The 20,454-nt window shown below is 44.3% G+C and overlaps 1 protein-coding gene across 1 annotated transcript in view; it reads right to left on the reverse strand.

Annotated features, from left to right (window-relative positions):
• Positions 1-20,454, reverse strand: part of PCNX2 (pecanex 2) — a 357,992-nt gene that overhangs the window by 10,405 nt on the left and 327,133 nt on the right. The window contains exons 27-32 of the mRNA XM_075532150.1: positions 12,569-12,802; positions 11,538-11,641; positions 3,428-3,572; positions 2,089-2,319; positions 1,232-1,506; positions 414-577 (exon numbers count right to left, since the gene is read on the reverse strand). Coding sequence (XP_075388265.1) covers positions 414-577; positions 1,232-1,506; positions 2,089-2,319; positions 3,428-3,572; positions 11,538-11,641; positions 12,569-12,802 — 1,153 coding nt within the window. The remainder of the gene's footprint in view (positions 1-413; positions 578-1,231; positions 1,507-2,088; positions 2,320-3,427; positions 3,573-11,537; positions 11,642-12,568; positions 12,803-20,454) is intronic.

Raw genomic sequence — 20,454 nt, forward strand, 5'->3', positions numbered from 1 at the left:
CTATAAAACCAACCAGTTGCAATGGAGCCAGTTCCAACTCTGGGGTACTCTGGGTCAGAATCGTACTGTGCCCCCCAATCAGTTGATGGTTGATTTGTCAGCAGTAGATCATCAGGCCTTGCTTCCAATATGCTTCTAGGGGAAGTGAAACTGTCAACCTTGCAGTTGACATCGGAGTGTGTGAGCATTTAACGTTCACACTGTCTAGGGACTCTCAAGCCAGTCGGCCTATGGATGAATTCTCAGAGCTAAATCCGAAAGGTGTTTCTGGAGCAGAACCTCCGGAGTCCATTAACTGGACCTGCTCCGGTCTAGTGAGAACGCTCAGAGGTTAGAGTGACAACCCGCTCCAGGACGTTGGTGCCCAGGATGACAGGAGCCTTTAGGAGCACACAAGCCGTCCTCGCTCTTACCTGCTGCTGGAACCCCACTGTGGCGCCCATCCTTCCTTGGTGGCTCTGTGCTGCTCTCCTGACTCTCCCCACTTGGGGCATGGCCTGCAGGTGGTGCCCCTCCGCCATCCATATCTTCAATGTTGCCACCACTGTGCTGGCCAGCATGGCAATCCTTCCGCATTCTGCTAGTGAGAGAAACTCGTCAAGGGTTCTTGTCAAGCATTTTGAACGCTGCCCACATGCTGTCTGCATCACCGTGTGACTGCTCTACAGGGGGCAGTACACATGGGTTGTAGGAGGAAAGAGAGGCTTTGGTTCCTCACATCTGATAACCGACTGAAATGCATGGAGATGAATCTAGTTCTGTGCTAAATCCCCCCTCCCCCCCCAACCACCACCTCGATCGGGTGGCTTGAGCAGGCGCTCAACCACATTCTATCCCATTGCCTTAGAATTCATTCCCAGGACACCAAGGCTTAGCCCTGGGAATCGAGTGAGCAGACACAATGACATGAGAGCTGTGCGCTGAGGGACCTGGCTCTCTGGAAGAGATGCCCAAACATTCATGCCCAAGGGCAGCTCACTCTGCAGCTCGGGAAGGACTCCAGCCAGATTCACTGCTCTGTGGAGAAATGGGTGCTCAGCTGTACCAGATTTTTTATCGATTCATAATCTGAGACCGCTTGTTGCATGAATGATGTGTTAGATGCCATTCAAGGACAGTAGTTTAATCACATGTGAAAATATTAATTAGCAGTGAAATTCCAGTAAGAATGTATGAGAGCTTTCCCTAGCGCACCTCCAGAACCAGCCACAGCACCTAGATAAAGGCCTACCTTAACCACTTGGTGCGGAACCAGGTCCAAATGCGGTTCAAACTAACAGGTCCGCCCCAGACGTCCTCCATCTGCCTGTGTGTCCCAAGATACGATGTGGTGAGGGGGGACACATACATGGGATAGCCCAGGGGCTGGTCACAGGAAGAGTTGATCAGGTTGCGCAGGACCTGCTTATTGTTCTGAATGCTGCCACGCTCTGGGTTGCGATTGCGAAGAAATATGAGCTCCTGCTGCTGCCCAGCCCAGAGTCCTCTGACACATTCTTTATTGACCTGCAAGGGAGGTGAGAAACAGGAAACTCAAGCCAAAGATCCATGCTCTCCCATCTGTCTGCTGTTTCCTGCAGTGAGTGGGCATGGCTCTAGACTAAACGAACCTTGACCACCATAGCCCTTTAGCCTAGGTGAAACTCTTTCTATAGTCAACCCGGCGTGATAGCCCTCAGAGATGCACCTTTCAAATGGGGAACTAGGGAGCTAATGGAAAGAAAGTTCCTGTCGTTAACCCAGTGATTTGAAATTATGGGACAAGAGCAATGATTGGCAATGAGCCCCTGCATCCAGGAATGGACGCTTAGAGCAAACGGTAAGCTTCAGAATAAGCTGGAACCCGAACCTCAACGGATGTGCTCTCATCAGGCCTTGTCAGAGGCTTGGCCTTCGTGCTGAATTACTGCTGGAGAAGTGGTGTTGGCGAGAAGTGGTGAGCCTGGCTCTCTGCCTGAACTCTGCTTGCTGGCCAGTGCTACCCTGGGGACTGTTACCTAAACAGAGTTGATGGCACAAGACTCACATTCTGGTGCCAGCCACCGTCCTATTGCCTCTCAAATATAAGTGACCGAGTGGGTGGGGTACCTTGATGACCCTGAAGCTCAGGAAGCTTTTGTGGAGCATGAGGACCTTGTACTCATCGGTGCCCTCGTCCACCACATGCCGCAGGGTGAGGAGCTCCTCTCTGTTGGACAGCACCGCACTCCTCCATGCCGGGTCACCCTCATGGCAGATCACCACCTTCTTCTCAAAGGACTGGATGGCCTCAAAGAGAATCATTGGGTCTTCATACTCGTCAGGGCAGGTGAACTGGTCCTGGTGAACACAGGGGATCCACTGAGCCCAACATCTGCTGATCCTTGCTTACATAGAGTGGCATACAAAGCTAAGTCTGCCTCCACATCCCTACTCTCATTCCTGTTTTCCTTCCAAATCCCAAGCTGCTTGTTGGGCACCCCTTCACACATTGCTCTATCTGGGGAAAGTGTCTAGGGAAAATTCTTAGCTTGGTGACTAATACTGTTTATGGTGTTTGAATACAGTTTCTGTACTTTTCTCTGCCAGCCAGCCATCTTTCTGCCTTGTGGCTATTAACCACCTCCTATCAATTCTTAAAAAAAAACAGTTTTATTGGCATATAATCCATATATCATACAATGCACCAGTTCAATCACATCCAGATGATTTGTAAAATCATCACCACCATCAGTTACTTAGGAAACTGTTCTTGTACTCATTTTTACTAGCTCTCCATTTTCCCACCAGCACCCCTGCCATGCCCCTAAGGAACCACTAACCTAGCTGCAATCATCACAGATTTACCTATCCTCCACTCTTCAGCAAACTAGCAGTTACTGGGTGGTACAAATAGTTAACAGATGCAGCTGCTAACTGAAAGGTTGGAAGTTTGAGTTCACCCACAGGCACCTCAGCAGAAAACTCTGTGATTTAGTTCTTTTTACAGCTAGCTATTGAAAACTATACTGTGGAGTATAGTTCTCCCCTGAACTATTTGGGGTCACCAGGCATCAGAGTTGACTCAGTGGCAACTGGAAAAGAAAAAGAAGGCAAATAAGCCATGGTTTCCAAAAACTCACTGCCACCGAATCAATGCTGACCCACAGTGACCCTCGGGGGGTTTCAGAGACTGTAACTATTTACAGGAGTAGAAAGCCCAATCTTTCGCCCAAGGTAGTTTCAAACTTCTGACAATAAGGATTGTAGCCCAATGCATCACCATTGCATCACCAGGGCATCTAACCAAAGGTCTAGGGAAAGAATATTTAGGTGGCCGCAATGCTTAGTTTCCTAAGTAACAGACCATTCATAAATCCCGTTCAGGAAGATATGACCATATGTGTCAGAGGTTACTTTCTCCCCTAGAATTGTAGGTTTCGACTTGATTTTTCCAATATGCCTTTACCTGGTGAAGCTTCAGTGACATCCGGATAGCTGGAGCAACGACTTTGTGCAGCAGGTCCATGTCAGCAAACACCCATTCATCGCGGGCTGTTATCCTGAAGTCACCTTTGAAGAGGGTGTGAAGACCATATAGAAAGGAATCCAGGCTGTCAGACAAAGCCAGAGTTACTATTAATTCAGGCTGAAAATGTCTCAGAGTCCAATCTATCAGTTTGAGCAGTTCTTGAGCCTTTCATTGGGCTGTTTCAGCAATTCTCTTAATACCTTTAGGCTAATCCAATAGATAAAGGACGATGGCAGTGGACTCACTCAGACCAAATACCTGGCCCTTTGAATTTTATTCCTGTCCTGATCATAAGTTTGGTGTCATGAGGTAGAAGTCATTTAAAAAAAAAAAATTCAGACCCTTACCCTCTCAGGCAGTGGATATTAACCCAGGGACAAGGGAACAAGTGATCTAAAATCTATGGCAAGGAGGGTGTAGGAGGCCTGGCAGAGCTTAATCAAGGGCAATGTAACCAAGAGGAATTGCTGAAACCCAAATGGAGGCTGAACATGATAGTGGGACAAGAGGAAATTTAAAGGAAATAAAGGCAACAACAAGAAGGCAAAAGACATTTATAGATGTCTGAATACAGGCATATACATATGTAAATATATGACGAGGGTAAGTAGATCTATGCATATATATGTTTAGTATTAAGGTAGGAGGTGGACATTGGGCCTCTACTCAAGTACTCCCTCAATGCAAGAATACTTTGTTCTATTAAGCTGGCATTCCATGATGCTCACCTTCCCAACACGATCGCTGAAAGCAAAGCAGGTGCATAGCAAATGTGGTGAAGAAAGACTGGAAGATAAACAAGCGGCCATCTAGCTGAGAAGCAACAAAGCCCACATGGAGGAACACACCAGCCTGTGTGATCACGAGGTGTCGATAGGATCAAGTATCAGGCACCAAAGACCCAGAACAAAAAAATCATATCATTGTGAATGAGGGGGAATGTGGAGTAGAGACTCAAAGCCTATCTGTAAACAACTGGACATCCCCTTACAGAAGGGTCACAGGGAGGAGATTAAGTGGTCAAGGTGCAGTATAGCACCGATGAAACATACAACTTTCCTCTAGTTCTTTAATGCTTACCCACCCCCCACTATCATGACCACAATTCTGCCTTACAAATCTGGCTGGACCAGAACATGTACACAGGTACAGACGAGAGCTGGAAATCCAGGATAGATAAACCCCTCAGGACCAATAATGAAAGTAGTGATACCAGGAGGGGAAGGAGATAGGGGGAACCATTCACAAATCTACCTATAACCGCCTCCCAGGAGGATGGACAACAGAAAAGTGGGAGAAGGAGACATTGGTCAGTATAAGACATGAAAAAAATAATTTATAAGTTATCAAGGGTTCATGAGGGAGGGAGGATGGGAGAGGGAGGGAAAAATGAGAAGCTGATACCAGGGGCTCAAGTAGAAAATATTTGAAAATGATGACGACAAATGTATAAATGTGCTTGACAATGGATGTATGGATTGTGATAAGCATATGAGCCCTCAATAAAATGATTTTTTAAAATTCAGAACCACAGTCATATTCGTTTTTGCCTATTATACTGGCCCAAACTGTACTAACATGTGCACCCTCAAATTCAGTCTACAAAGAAAACAGTGCTAATTCAGTAATATCACCAACTCCCTGTTCTGAAGGACGTGCTGATGAGAACTATGGGACAATCCAGGCACCTTTCCCCTCAACTCTGTATTGCTTTTTTTGGCTATGTGACTCATGATAAAAAATGGATTTTGCCAGAAGAGGAAAAGAGGAAGTTAAACCAAGTGAAACGTTTAATTGGTCATTTAGATTCCCAGAGAATGTCCATTCTTTCCAACCACCTTAAAAAAAAAATTTTTTTTTAATGAATAGAAGAATAGGCATAGAACTAGGGTTAAAATAAATGCCTTAAAGATTTTTGGAGACTCGGTTTTTTGTTTCTAGAGTTCTCCCTGATTTGCTCCTATCTATCTCTCTCTCTATCTATTTATCTATCTATCTATCCTGGGAGTAATTAAACTTTGTCTAGAGTGAGAACAGATTGTCGTCATTTAGTGATGGGGGTGGGGTGGGAAGGCTGCTTCCTCTTCATAATATTCTAAAGCTGCTCCTCTAAGCATCCTGACCTCTAACATCCTGTAGAGGTCATTCTGAGGCCAAGAAAAGACTCAGCATGCCTGTTGGGGCTGCTCTGGGAGCAAAGGAGGTTGGAAACTTGTGTGAAAATGGGTTCTGGGGTGCTTTGGTTTGGAAGGATTTCATGAATTGGTTCACTGATCAAAACTTTAATTCAACACAGTGCATTGGATTCACACATCAGAGAAATAATTCCACAGATTTCTATTTTAGCATTGAGCTGTGAAATGCACCACCATCATTAATTCCCTGCCAGGTCTCTCTTGGGATGGGTGTGAAGTCTTGGGGGCTGGGTTGACAATGGGAACCATAGCAACTGGCTCTAGTGGGGCTCTGGGTGCAAGAGGCAGTTTTCTCTCAAGAACAGAAGCCGCCTGGGCATTAGCGTAAGCAACTGCCAAAGGAGTGCCAGAGGGGCATTCTCAAGCACAACAGAGCCAAGCTAGTAGGGCGAGTGCTTAGAGGGGAAGCTATCAAGCATGATAATGAACTAGCTGATTTCCACCGAGAACACTTGAAAATGCTGCTGTGTGTGTGTTCATGATGAACACTTAAGAGGGAGAATTGCATGCTAAAATATGCATGGAACGGATTCTGGAAGGATGACAAGTGTTTATTGCGCAGAGAGACCTTGTTCATGTATAAGAATAAAACGAAACAAAAACTCTCCCAGCGGTGGGGATGACCATGTGATCAGTTTCCCTCAAGTTGATTCCAACCCAGGAAGACCCTAAGTATATTAAAGTACAACTGTTCCTCAGGCTTTTCAGTGACGGCTTTTTCAGAAATAACTTTCTGCTTCCGACCCCAGCTTCTGCTTAAGAAATGGCGTAGCTGCTGGTGGTGTCTACAGATGAAGGGTCGTGGCAGTCAGTATTTAAGTATAGTTGTTTACAACCTTTAGAAAGGCCATTATGTCTTATGACTGGTTTGTTGCTCACAGAGTCAGTCACGGTCAGTCTTCTAGCTCACAGTTTTCCCAGGATTTTGTTTTAATATGTCTGCCTGGTTGTGGTAATGATGAGTTGGGGATGGTTGTTTCACCTGTAGCTCAATGTTCTTTACACAAAGAGGAATCCCTATGCTCTGCTCCACCCAGAGGTCGCTCAGATCCTCTGTGCCCCCTTTGTTGAAAATCAGTAACCATGTCAGCCCACTCCATCCCAGTGGTTCTCAAAAGGTGGTGGTTTTACCCCATGTGACATTTAGCATTGTCAGGAGACATCTCTGAATGGTACACCTGAGGGAGAGGGTGTTCCTGGTATCTGTTAGGTAGATAACAGTCAAAGACGCACAGGAAAGACCCCCTCCGCACACACACAGTAAGGATTATATAGCCCCACATGTCCATAGAGCCACTGCGGAGGAAACCTGCTTTTTAGGAATAAAGAGTATGACTAGTAGGGAAAGCTTTAATGTTTTAGACATTTACATCATTATCTTACAAATTCTAGGCTGCTCCTATTGAGCTTAGGTTGGGATTCCTAGAACAATCATTGGCGTGCTCATTTTAGTTAGCTTCTACGCAAGCCCATATACTCTGTGTGTTTACTAATTGGCATTGTGAAGAGCCTTCTGGTACAGTGCATTACCATAAATGGAGCACTTGAAGAACATATGCAAACAATTAAGTGGGATTTGCAAGCTAGATTTATTTCTGTGTTCACTGAATAGGAAAGGCGATGCTCAGAGAGAATATACACATGCTTCTAAATGACTATCCCAGGCTTGGAAGGCATCTTCCCCACAGGGACTGCAAAGTGGCTTTTTTACATGATTTCTCTTCTCCCCACCCCAACTCCACCACAGTGCAGCATATTCTTCTGGTGGTGCAAGTGATTGACACACCAGACGGCTCGCCACAAGATCGGAAAATCGAGTCTGCCCAGACACCCTTTCCAAAGAAATCGTTGTGTGAAAACTCTACGGAGCCCAATCCTACTCTGACACAAGGGGGGCGGGGGGGGGGGGGCACTGGGAGCCAGGGTCGACACTACAGCAATAGGTCGGGATTCACACATGTCCTGGTTTCATGGTTAACTATGTTCATTCTGATCACATTCTTTCGACCTACAGCTTCCTAAACACAAGCAGTGGTCCTAGCATGATTTTGGAGCAAGTAAACGTGAGGCTGAAAAAAGAGACAGTGCCTTATATTTTTCTGGTAATTTGTGGATTACAAAGTGCTTCCTGGTCCATTTTCTCATCTGATTCTCACCGACGCCTGTATAAATTACATTATTAGAACCATTAATAGAAGAAGAAATAGACTGCAGAAGCTTAGAGGAAAAGGTAGAACAAATAGCGAATGCTGTATGCCACACTTCAGATGTCATAGGTGCCAATCCAAGGCTCCCCCCTCCACTGACCTGTCTAGAAAACACAGAGCTGCTTTGAGAAAAAATGTAACTGGAGTCTTTATAGTAGTTGGTTCAGGGATGTGTTAGTGTGGCTTGCTCCCTTCAAGGGCTTAGGCTTGAGTCACAACAGTAAAATTAATACTGGAGTGTTCTTCATAAACTCACATCTACCTCACTTACCTGAGACTCGTCTCCAGTAACTTTAAAACATTTACATAGGTATCTATATTCTACATGCACCCTGAATTAATAGTATTTAATATTTCTTTCATGAGATCTTTATCAAAGGAAGTTATACTATTAGCTCTAAAAAGCAAGCCAATCTCTGACCTGGAGTCCATCTTCCTCCTACTGGTAAGAAAACAAAAAAAAAAAGGAAAGACAGTGGTGTCTTGTGTTCTTCCACAGCCCTTCATTTCTCTTTAGAGTCAAGGCACTGCACCAAGAGGCAGCGTCTGGCCCAGAAAGCTAGAGTAATGGCAGCCAGAAGTTCCAAGACAAGGCTTGAATCTTGGCCCTGATACTTGGTAATTGGGGAAGATTCTTGTCCTCATCATCATCTATTTCGTTCTGAAATTGTATCTATTTCTGGGAAGCTCTCCAAAGTAAATTCAAATTGTGTCTATCCTTCTGGTCAATTTATATTCAGGAATATTTAAAGTTTTAATGAGAGGCTGCCTAACGAGTGGGAACACAAGGAATTCAGGATGCAGGACGCAAGGGTGGCTTGAAGAGGGGAAAGTGTCAGGTGGAGAGTCCACTGCAGACATCAAAGAACTAAAATTCATATCAGTGGGTGTCCACCTTCCCAATACAATCACTGAAGACAAACCTGTGCGTAAGCAAATGTGGTGAAGCAAGCTGATGGTGCCCGGCTATCAAGAGATATAGCATTTGGGGTCTTAAAGGATTGAAGATAAACAAGCGTCCATCTAGCTGAGAAGCAACAAAGCCCACATGGAAGAAGCACACTAGCCGATATGACCACGAGCTGTCGAAGGGATCAGGTATCAAGCATCAAAGAACAAAAAAATCATATTGTAAATGTGGGTGAGTGCAGAGTGGAGACTCAAAGCCCATTGGTAGGCAAGTGGACACCCCCTCACTGAAGGGTTGCGGGGAGGAGATAAGCCAGTCAGGGTGCAGGGTAGCAACGATGAAACACACAACTTTCCTCTAGTTCTTAAATGCTTCCTCCTCCCCACTATCATGATCCCAATTCTACCTTATAAATCTGGCTAGACAGCAACTGGAAACACAGGGAATCCAGGACAGATGACTCCTTCAGAACCAGTGGTGAGAGTGGCAATGCCTGGAGTGTGGAGGGAATGCGGGGTGGAAAGGGGGAACTGATTACAAGAATCTATGTGTAGCCTCCTTCCTGGGGGATGGACAGCAGAGAAGAGGGTGGGGGGAGACGTCGGACAATGTAACATGACAAAATAATAATTTATGAATTATGAAGTGTTCATGAGGGAGGGAGGAGGGAAGGGGGAAATGAGCTGATATTAGGGCTCAAGTAGAAGGCAAATGTTTTGAGAATGATGATGGCAACAAATGTACATATGTTCTTGACACAATGGATTATGTATGGATTGTGATAAGAATTGTACGAGCCCCCAATAAAATGATTTTTTTTAAAAAAGGGTCCTATGAGTTGGCATCAACTCAATGGCAGTGAGTTTAAGTGTTGTTTTGTTGGGGGTTTTTTAAATCATTTTATTGGGGGCTCATACAACTTATCACAATCCATACATCCATTGTGTCAAACACATTTGTACATTTGTTGCTATCATCATTCTCAAAACATTTTCTTTCTACTTGAGCCCTTGGTATCAGCTCCTCATTTTCTCCCCTCCCTCCTCAATCCTCCCTCCCTCACGATTTTATCCTGTGGCTGAGAGTGGAGTCATGGGCAAGGATTCAGAAACTGTAAAGACCTCTGAAAGCATTAGAGTTGGTTTCAACGTATAGAATGGAGTAGAACTACACCATTGGAGTTCTGGAGTTCTATATCTCTACGGAAGCAGACCACCTCATCTTTCTCTTGTGGAATGGCTAGTGGATTCAAACCACTGACTTTTTGATAGCAGATCCCCGAAGAAAAGTTCACCAAGGAAATTATCTAGGACAGGTAGGAGCTGGAATGTCAAGGAGCTAGAAAAAGAAATGACGTGATTTGGAGAGCAGGGATGTGACTGATGCCATGAGTAAAAGCAGAGAACATATGGGAGCTGGAGGCACAGGGAATCCAGGGTGGATGATACCTTCAGGACCAAGGGTGTGAGGGACGATGCTGGGAGAGTGGAGGGTGAGTGGGTTGGAAAGGGGGAACTGATTACAAGGATCCACATGTGACCTCCTCCCTGGGAGATGGACGGCAGAGAAGGGGGGAAGGGAGACTCCGGATAGGGCAAGATATGACAAAATAACGATGTATAAATTACCAAGGGCACATGAGGGAGGGGGGAAAGGGGAGGGAGGGGAAAAAAAAAGAGGACCTGATGCAAGGGGCTTAAGTGGAGAGCAAATGCCTTGAGAATGATTGGGGCAGGGAATGTATGGATGTGCTTTATACAATTGATGTATGAATATGTATGGATTGTGATAAGAGTTGTATGAGTCCCTAATAAAATGTAAAAAAAGAAAAGAGAAAAAATGATTAGGGCAAAGACTGTACAGATGTGCTTTATACAATTGATGTATGTATATGTATGAACTGTGAAAAGAATTGTATGAGCCCCAATAAATTGTTTTAAAAAATCCATTGTTATGATTAACTGCATTATGTTGAGAAAGAATTGCTAGAATTAAATAGAGAATTAAACCTTTAAAATTAAGTAACACCTGGAATCCATATTATATTTTTTTCTAAAAATAAAATAAATTTCAAAATTAAAAAAAAAAGAAAACTATTAGGGGGTGTAAGTCATTTCATTGTAAGTGAGAGTTCAAAAGTTCCTTTGTGAGTGAAAGAGTTACTGAGGACACCACGTGGCCAGGGAGCAGTCTAATGCTTGGGTTTTGTCCTTCAAGAAGAGAAATGTAGTTTGTTTATACACAGAGTAGACGATTCGGTAGAAGCAAATTGAAAAGCAGGAAAAGGAAGATGCCTTTAATCCGAGTCTCCGGGAAGCAGGACAGGGGAAGGTTGAGGCGACAGCACAGTAAGAGGACTTTTGTCGGGAATGGGTGAGATCTGACACTTCTTGAGCATAAGCTCTGTGCAGTACCAGGCCAGATACTATGTAGGCACGATTTAATCTAATCTTCCCAGCACATCTTCAAGGATCCGAGTCAAAAATCAGAGTCGAAAATCAGAGTAGCTAAATTTTGGCTGTTCCATATTAATGATATCACCATATCCTCCCCAAAACTGTATTTATCAAAACAGCTATGGCATCCCCAACGTTACTTATTCCAGAAAGAACTATGTAAAAGATGTATAAACAATTCAACTCTAAAATAGGAACTGATGTTACCAAAATATGTTTGGAGGCGGGGAGGTTGGTGCATATACTGGTCTAAGAAAGACCACCTGTTTCCCCACGTACCTGAGAGCCATATTGTGAGCTGCAGTCCCCAGAGCTCGCCTCCCCAGGACACACAGAGCAAAGGACAGAGTCACCAGAGGAGAGTCTTCATCACTGTCCAGAGTCTTTGAAGGCTGCAAGAGGAGGGACACCAACTCAACGTTCATGCAGGCTCCAATAGTTACCAACACCAATCTCCAATGTAGCGTGTGAGGTCACAGTTTAAGTCAGCCATGAGAGTCAACCAACCCCTCTATAATAATCCCAGGGTTGGAGAACCCTCTACTTAACGTGTCTCTGGGGAAGCTACTTTATGGGGAAAAAAGGATTAAGATATGGTTGATTGATTTAATCCATGGGATTTTTAATATGATCCTTCAGCACATTACTGGAAGGCAAGATTTTGCCCACTTTCACACTCTAATACAGGGTATTGACTTAGCTAGAGAAGCTATTTCAGCATAGACCCATTTCTCCATCAACCACATATTAATTCACTGTTCAAATACTGTTTCCTCACCCTTTATCCTCCTTTCCCTCTTTCCTTTCCCCCCATTTCTCTCCATCAGCTGACACTACCCTGGGTTTCATTTCTGTGGTGAGATCTACCACAGATAATCCCCAGCAACTGAACAACACAAGACAGAGAAACAACTACAAACATAAGTGGGGCCATCTGGTGGTTAAGCAAACTGCATATCCATGATTAAATGTGTTCACAAAATTGGCTTTCCAGCATGGGTGGACTTTGTCGAGCAATCTCAAAATGAAAATGTAAAGGAAGGCCTTTTCCCTGTTTTTAAGTGCTTACAGAAACCCGGCAGCGCTGACCCTGCAGCACCATGCAGAGAGAAAGGCACCTTCAAGTCTGCCCACTCAAGACGTAATGTCTTCATTTTTCTAGTTACTTGCGATGAATCATTAATCTATCCAAACATGAATGCCTTTTCTCCCCTTGATATCACTGTGGTCAACTATGAACTATAAGAGCAAGAACTGTACAACACTGTTCCTGTCTTAAAGCATTCCGTCCAATGACCCTCGCCCCTTACCTCGTGGCTTTTCCGTGCACAGTATTGGATCCATTCCAGGTAAACATTACAGAAACTAGCTCTGGTGATTCCTTGAAGGCATGGGACATAGTCGTCATCAATGTTAATGTTGAACATGGCAAGGTCACGCTCAATGTAATGCCATTTGGCGAACGACTGCAGGGACTTCAGCAGGGACTCGTTTTGGGTCCAGGAGAGGAGTTTGGGGGAAGTAATCATATAGTATATTATACTCTGCAGAGAGAATGCCAGAGTTGGAGATCACACAGTTATTCTAAAGCCAAAGAGATTTTTGTTTATTAGGTCTCAGAAAGTAAATCAATCTTTGGGAAATAGAAGATGGGAAATTTCCACTTGTGGTACCATGTTTCTTTCTTACTAGATTTAATTTGTAAAACCCACTTGAGACATCCTAAAATATCCTCTTAGGGGCCAGAGCAAAGAAGATAGAATCCAAAGAAAATGTGAGAGAAAAGAGGTTTTGATGTAAGAAGAAATGATAGAGAGGTTAATAAAATAATGGAATAATTAATTTTGTTACTTATGCCAGGGCAGGCAAAGTCCAGAGAGAGAGAGAGGCAGGAGAAGCCTTCTTTCAGAACCCCAACCATAAGCCATTGAATACATGAAAATGACATAGTTGAATTCATGAAAATGACATGATGTAAATGGTTGTAGCAAATAACATACGTAACACGGGGTTTCCAGACCTTTGACATAGTGACACACTCAAAATCAATATGTTTTCTCCTTCTCCAGACATGGCACTTACGAATGGCAATTGGAGAAGACTCTAGCCTCAGGTTTTATCATTCACGATCACAGTTTTATTGAAAGCCACCTTGTAGTTGTCAGAGAAGTTCATCGTTTAAAAAGCCAGCCTTGACCTCAAGGAGTGAAAACAGCATGCAGAAACGAATCCCCATGCTCTATTAGAAGTTACGCTCCATATGCCTGCCGTTTCCTCACGGCAGACAATGAATGATTGCTCAGTGCTGACAGCGGAGTAGGGACTAGGGACAGGGCTCTGTGCTTTCTTGCCATGAAATCACCCAAAGCAAATATAAACTGCAGCCCAGGTGTCAGGGGAGGTCTTACTGTGTTAGAATCACACACTTAATTGTGAGCCCTCACTGTTTATAAAGTACAGAGTTTTTAATTCCTTTTTTTTTTCTCAAAATAGAAAACAGAGAATGATACATACTAACGTGGACTTCGATAAAGGGTCAGGGGACTTAACGTGAGAGAGAAAGAAGCACTCTCGTGGGGGCTCCCGCTCAGACTCCAGGCCCATCGGCTCTTTGGTGGCAAAGTGAACCCCAAAGCATGGAGGTCTCCCAGGGGTCTGACTTTCCAGGTAATTTTGCTGGCTGAGCAGGTGAGGGACTGCCACACAGGATTCGTGGGCAGGCAGCAACAAGCTCAAAGTGTAGCTCCTCTCTCTGCAGTCTAAAAGAACCTTTGGCTAATGGTTTGGTTCCACATTCTACCTGAACCCAAAATGGAGAACAGGACCAATAAAGTCCACTTTATTCGATCAGTAGTTCACAATAGTAGGTCTAACCCCAATAGCACTGCACCCTGGAAAACCAGTCTAAAACTCATTGCCCCCAAGTTAATTCTGACTCATAGAGATCCAACAAGCCAGAGTAGAACTTCCTCTGTGTATTTCTGAGGCTGTAAACCTTAATGGTAACAGAAAGCTCATCTGTCTCCCATGGAGTATCGGGTGAGTTCAAACCACTGACCCTGTGGTTAGAAACCCAATGCATAACCCACTAGGCCACCAGACGCCTTTGAACAACAATGGCTGGAAATAGCCCTTCACTATAAGGAAGGAAGGAGAGAGGAGAGAAAGAAGATGGGGGGGAGGGGAGATGAGGAAGAGAGAGAGGAGAGAGTCAAAGGGAGAAGGGAAGAAGAAAGGAGGCAACGTGGAGGAGAGAGAAAGGAGGGATAAGGGAAAAGCACCCAAAAAAGAGTGAAGGAGAGTACAAGAGGGAGAAAAATGGGGAAAGAATGAAGGAGAAGGAGAGAGGAGGGAAGGGAAATAAACAGGTCAAAGGAAGCAGAAAGAAGGTGGGAACACAGTGTTAATGATGCTTACAACTCCTCATTGCCATGAGGTTTAGCATAAGGTACTAGATACAAAGAACTGGGTACATGAGTCAGCAGTGACAGTAACATCATACCTGTTGCCCTTATTGCTTATTTACCCGACAAAGAGAGTAGGCTGGAGGTACAGGGATGCAGGCAGAGGATCAACATCAAATAGCATCCGCCAGGAAGAGCTCTAGAGCAGAAGGGTGAGATTCTGGGTAGCATTAGAAGACAGGAGATGACTGTCGATGTTAATAAGAATATTCAATGTACATGTCCTGGATCTGGAATCTCCTGCTCTTTATCAGTTGCCCTGGTAACTTGCAGCCTCCATGAACTAAACAATGTAAGCAGAATATATTGTTCTCTCTAAACATCTAGGTGCAGCAGACATGTGGTCTAGTTTTGTTTGTTTGTTTGTTTTTTCTTCCTTTCTTGCATGTCCTAAACACATGCACCAGACAGAAATAAACAAAAGTCCAACGCAGAGGTTTACCTTCGTTTAAGACTGTGGTCTTGTAGGACGGCTCGGGCACAGCATAGCTCATACAGTTTATGCTCTATATCCTAATTGGAAAAGAAGCCCCTGGGGTCTTTGAAGCTTGAGAGGGGGCATTTGAGATACAAATACTTGTCTGGAGCACAAGAGAAAGCAGGAAACTACTTAGAAAATGAACCAGACTACAAAGCCAACGGCCGAAATGCCCAGCAGGCTCTTCTATTCAGAGACCGTCAGCACTCGCCATTGCCTGGCTATCACTTCTGACCGTTCTGACAGGGGCCACAATAAATGGCCCCAGATAGAATGGAATAAAATTATCGAAAACTAAAAATCTTAAAATGGACATACTCACTGAACTGGCAGAGACCTGGAGAACCCCGTAGACTATGGCCCTCCCATACGTTTTACATTGTAACTGAGACAGCCTCGAAGTTACTTTGCAACTGAACAACAGTTTGGCACCAAAAACAATCACTATCACCCATGAGTGCTGGGCTCCTTTTACAGAAGCCAATGTTTGCGACTAAATGTTCAACCGAGCCTTCGTGCAGCGGGCTTGCTGGCAGAGTGGGCCTCTGGGTACTTGTCTGCTGAGTGAAAGGACTATCTTACTTTCCTCAGAAGGTTAGAGGCCAAGAGGAGACTGGCATGACCAAGCGAAGGGCTTCCAAGGCTGGTCTAGAGGTGCTGCCTACCAATGAGGGACGCTGAGAAATCACTGAGCGCTGTCCCGGTTGGAAGCTGTCCTAATGACAAACTACCCCTGTTGTATTATTCCTGTTGTATTATTCCTTCTAAGTCCTGATCCTGATTGTAGCCTGTTACATCACCTAAAAAACCCCATAAGAGTTAGGGGGTTTACCTTTTGATTTATTTATAAGAATTAATTAAAACAACCCTACGATCAGTGAAGTTATAGTAGTTAACACAGACTTTGAACTCCACTGGTTAAATTTTCTTCTGGCCAAACTGTGCAATGTGGATCACCTCAGTCTCAGCATCTCACATTCGAGGGGAACTGCAGTCCTCTAACACGTATCTCTCACCAGGACCACAGAAGAACTACCCAATTCATTCTAAGCCACTCTCCATCCGCTTTATTCTGTCATGAAGACACAGTAAAGGAGCAGGGTGGAATCCCGGAGTCTAACAGAATGGGATGGATACAGTAAGTAAGGTGGAAGTGAGTTTGACAGAATAGAACCTGAGCCACATTGCAAGCAGCAGCCCTTGTGAATCAGTTCAGCATATCTAGCTCCTGCAGTCTTGATCTTCTTGGCTCCTCATTTTCCCTGTAGAATCAGACACCTGATTCTAGGAAGAGGCCCTGCCAGGCTGTCTGCGTTATGGATTTTTCACCCTGTCCTCTGCTGGGCAAGTGGCAAGTGCATCTCTCTTCGGAAAGAGCTTCTGCTGCTGCTGTTGTTGTTGTTAGGTGCCCTCAAGGCTATCCCCACTCAGAGACCCTGTGAGCAACAGCAGGAAACACCACCTGCTTTTGAACCTGGAGCCATCGTTGCAGCCACGGGGTCTGTCCATCTGGTTGCGTCGCTTCTCCTTTGCACCGCCCCTCACCGTAACAAGTCTGATGGCCTTCCCTGATGGCACGCCCAATGGACTGAGAAAAAGTCTCTCCATACGCGCTTCTACGGAGCATTCTGGCTGTACTTCCTGCACATCAGGATTGTTTGTTTTTTTGGAGGGGGGAGCCAATAGTACTTTCAGCATTCTTTACCAGCACCTTAATTCACATGCATCAATTCTTCTTCAGTTTCATGGATTCAGTGTCCAGCTTTCATAGACATAGGTAAAATATGACAGCAGGAAAGATGGGCACTTGTAAGGCTGCTTTCTATTCATAGGTTTTTAAGCACTTGTAAATTGAGGGGCGCTGGGGGATACACCAGGGAAAAGTGCGAGTCCTCTGGAAGGAGATGATTTCAAATATATCCATATTCAAATATAAGGGAGAAGGTATTGACCCAGTTTATTAAAGATTTTTTTAATATTCTTTTGTGTGTGAGGATGATTCCAAGCGTTCCTTCCTTTGCCATCTACCCGCACAATAAAATGAAATGATAAAAGGCAAAGAATGAAGCCAAACTCTAAGCGTGACGCAATTCAGAGTTACTAAATCTTTGTTCATCAAGCAACCAAGGCCCAAGAAGGAAATATTTATTGGTTTTCATCCCCAAAGGCTGTATCTTGTCTAATACCTGCTCTGTTTTCCACAAATTTCATCTAACTCTACGATGGGAAAGGAAGTCCCTGGCTGTATAAATGGTTATGATGCTCAGCTGCTACTTGGAGTTGGAGATTCAAATCCACCCAGAGGTTCCTTGAAAGGAGGGTCTTGTCATTGGGACACACTTCTATTCTGACACGTATGAGGTTGACATGAACCGGAGTCGATTAGATGGCAACTGCTTGTCTGCCTTGGGAGCAATTCTTATTAATCTTTGCTAAAGATATGACTGAAAATTCCATTTAGAGAAAACTCATATGAATGAGGTTGACACTGTCAATAAGAATAAATGAAGGTGACATCATGTGCCTTGATTGGTCCAAAGATCTCAGTTCACCTGTACTTTAATTTAGAGTTCAAAAGATTCTATTTATATTAAGCACAGACAGGTTTGTAGTAGTTCCCAAACTTGGTTGTGTATAAAATCATTTAGGAAACTATTTAAAAATATAAGTCCTTGGGCCCCAACTCAGAATCCTAGGTTTGATGTGGCCAAATTACTCTTTGTAATTATTCTTAGGCCCCCCCACCTCAGACCTGCACAATCAGAATTTTGGGTAGGACATGGGCAATAGTAATTATCCAGCAACCTGGGTGAGTCTATTACCCATGGCCCACCCACCTTCAGGATTCATTAGGGGCACTCCCTTTTAGAAAGCAGAATTAGGGGACTGCCTCGTACAAACCAACTTGTACCTGTCAGAATTCTATAGGCCTTTCTTAAGGCTCTTCCATTTTCACACGATCCTGGCTTTTTGCCTTTTTCAGATAATAAATCTTCATTTTAGAAAACATGCAGAGATTTAGGAGGCATGTCAGAGAGGAAAGGAGCCACAAAACCAGGGATGGAGGCAAAGGAACGGTATGGGATCTGCACAGTACTTCTGAGATCTCTAGAGAAGTCAAGAGAGTTCACTGGAGGGTGGGCACTCTATGCCCTCTTCTTTCTCTCCCACAATTTGTGATCTGCTTGCCTCATCCTATCAGCTCCAATCTTCCTACATACCTGGCTGCTGGAAGGGCAGCCCATTGGAGTCCCAGACTCCTGGCTGAATAGGAAACCTCATCTTGCCGACAATGCCTGGAGTGGTTGCTCAGACCCGGGACCTCTTGTCCATACAGAATTATGACCTGGGCTAGTCCCAACTTACCTTACCCAGAATGGGCAACTCAATATACAAGTCATTGCACAGATTTCAGGGACACAGAGGAGCCAAGGGTGACTCAGTGTAAGCTGTTGTCATGGAGAAAATGTTCTAGGGGACAGATAAGTGAAAGGCACCGTCCTCAGGGCATCAATATGAGGAAGATCTGGCAAGTGGCAGACAGGTAAGATTTAAGCTGAGGTGAGTGAGAGCAATCTTTGCAAAAGGAGTGACCAGCATATTGAAGGTTAGCATGGGCATGAAGGGATGAGGATGGGAGCTGGCTAATGGGATGGAAATTGGACACAACAGTGGAGGTCATTGAATGGCAGACTAGAGTCTAGCATTAGTCTTCAGACAACAAGGAGACATTCAACTCCAAGGCTCCTAGGGTAGCTCTCAAGGCCATCTGTGCTTGCCCTATCTGCTTTTCTGGGTTCTACTCCTGCCATTGGCATCTACCTTATCCTGCTGCCACTTAAGAATGAAGGGGAGAGTTCAAAGAAGCTTCTTTCCTTGAGCAAGGAGGCAGAGGTGACCAGTTACCATTTAACTTCTCTTGTCACCTCCTGGCATGAGCACAAAGTTTTATCTGGGCTCATGGCTGCCTGGAATACTCTTTCTAGGTCACCTTGCCACTGGAATTGTGAATAATTTCTGGACAATAGAATGAAGCAGAAGTGCATTACAGCAGCCTCTCCCCCACTTTTTCCTGAAACATAAATTTTGGATGGGACCCTTAAAGTGGTGAGTTCAGAGCAGGAAGTAACTTGAGGACTTCATGGAGCTGAGCTGCCATTCCAACTTTCACTTCAGTGAGAACAAGACCAACGTATCTCTTATGCACACCACTGACTGCTATTTGTGCGATTCACCACCAAGTCTGCTATCAACTGATAGACTCAGCTTCCCTACAGTCGACTATATGTGTGAAAACTTCATGGCTTACAGAACAGAAAAGGGCAAGAGGCCACAACTTCCCTGATGGGTTCCCAAATCATTTTATACCAGGCTGAGCAAAAAAGTATTAATTCTAGAGTTCATATGCACACAGGTTTATGCCAAACAAAACATATGTAAACATGCTTCTATGATCAGCGGATGGCTGAGACAGCCATCTATGAGTGATGGACCTGGCTCCGTCTCAGTAGGGTGCCTTCAAAATTAGCTTCAATCAGAGGGGTCTGCTGGGCCAGATAAAGTCAGGGCAGAGATGTCTGTTTAGAAGCTTTTGACCATTGTTCTTTATTATTACTCCAAAAGAATGTATTTCTTCCATCTTCTTTTGATGCTTCAGGCCCAACCCATCACCCGTTACACTACTAGGGCTCCTAATTTTGCCCAGCCCAAAGCCAGCTCACTTCCATCAAGTTGATTCTGACTCATAGCAATCCTATAGAATCCTTCAAAATTACAACTCAATGCTTGAATTTTTCTTTCAGTTATTTTTGCTTGAGATATGCTAAGCTTGCCCTTATTTTTAATTCAAAGTCTTTACATATATTATGATAATGTTATAATTATTTGTTTGTTTGCTTGCTCTTTAAAACAATTTTTAAATCTTGAGAGATTTTCTCAAAGGGCACAAGATGGTCGTAAGGGCTTATTTATGAAGAAATCTGAAAATGACATTGGAAACCATTGGCGGGGAAACAAGGTGAAGAAAGCTGCCTCAAGGAACCGCCCCCATCACCACACTGGATTTGCTCCTTCTTCATGAGGAACAGGGCTGTCCTGCCAAACTTCATCTAGGGGAACTACCAGATTCAGCCTGCGGACCTGTTCTTGCCTCTGCAAACTTTTCATGTTCTCCAAACTGAAATGACATTTCAAAGGAACATAATGGGAGTCCTCCAAGAATGCTTAAATGCCCTTTTGATGTACCGCAAATCAA

The sequence above is a fragment of the Tenrec ecaudatus genome, chromosome 1, assembly GCF_050624435.1.
Source record: "Tenrec ecaudatus isolate mTenEca1 chromosome 1, mTenEca1.hap1, whole genome shotgun sequence".
NCBI classification, from domain to species: Eukaryota; Metazoa; Chordata; class Mammalia; order Afrosoricida; family Tenrecidae; genus Tenrec; species Tenrec ecaudatus.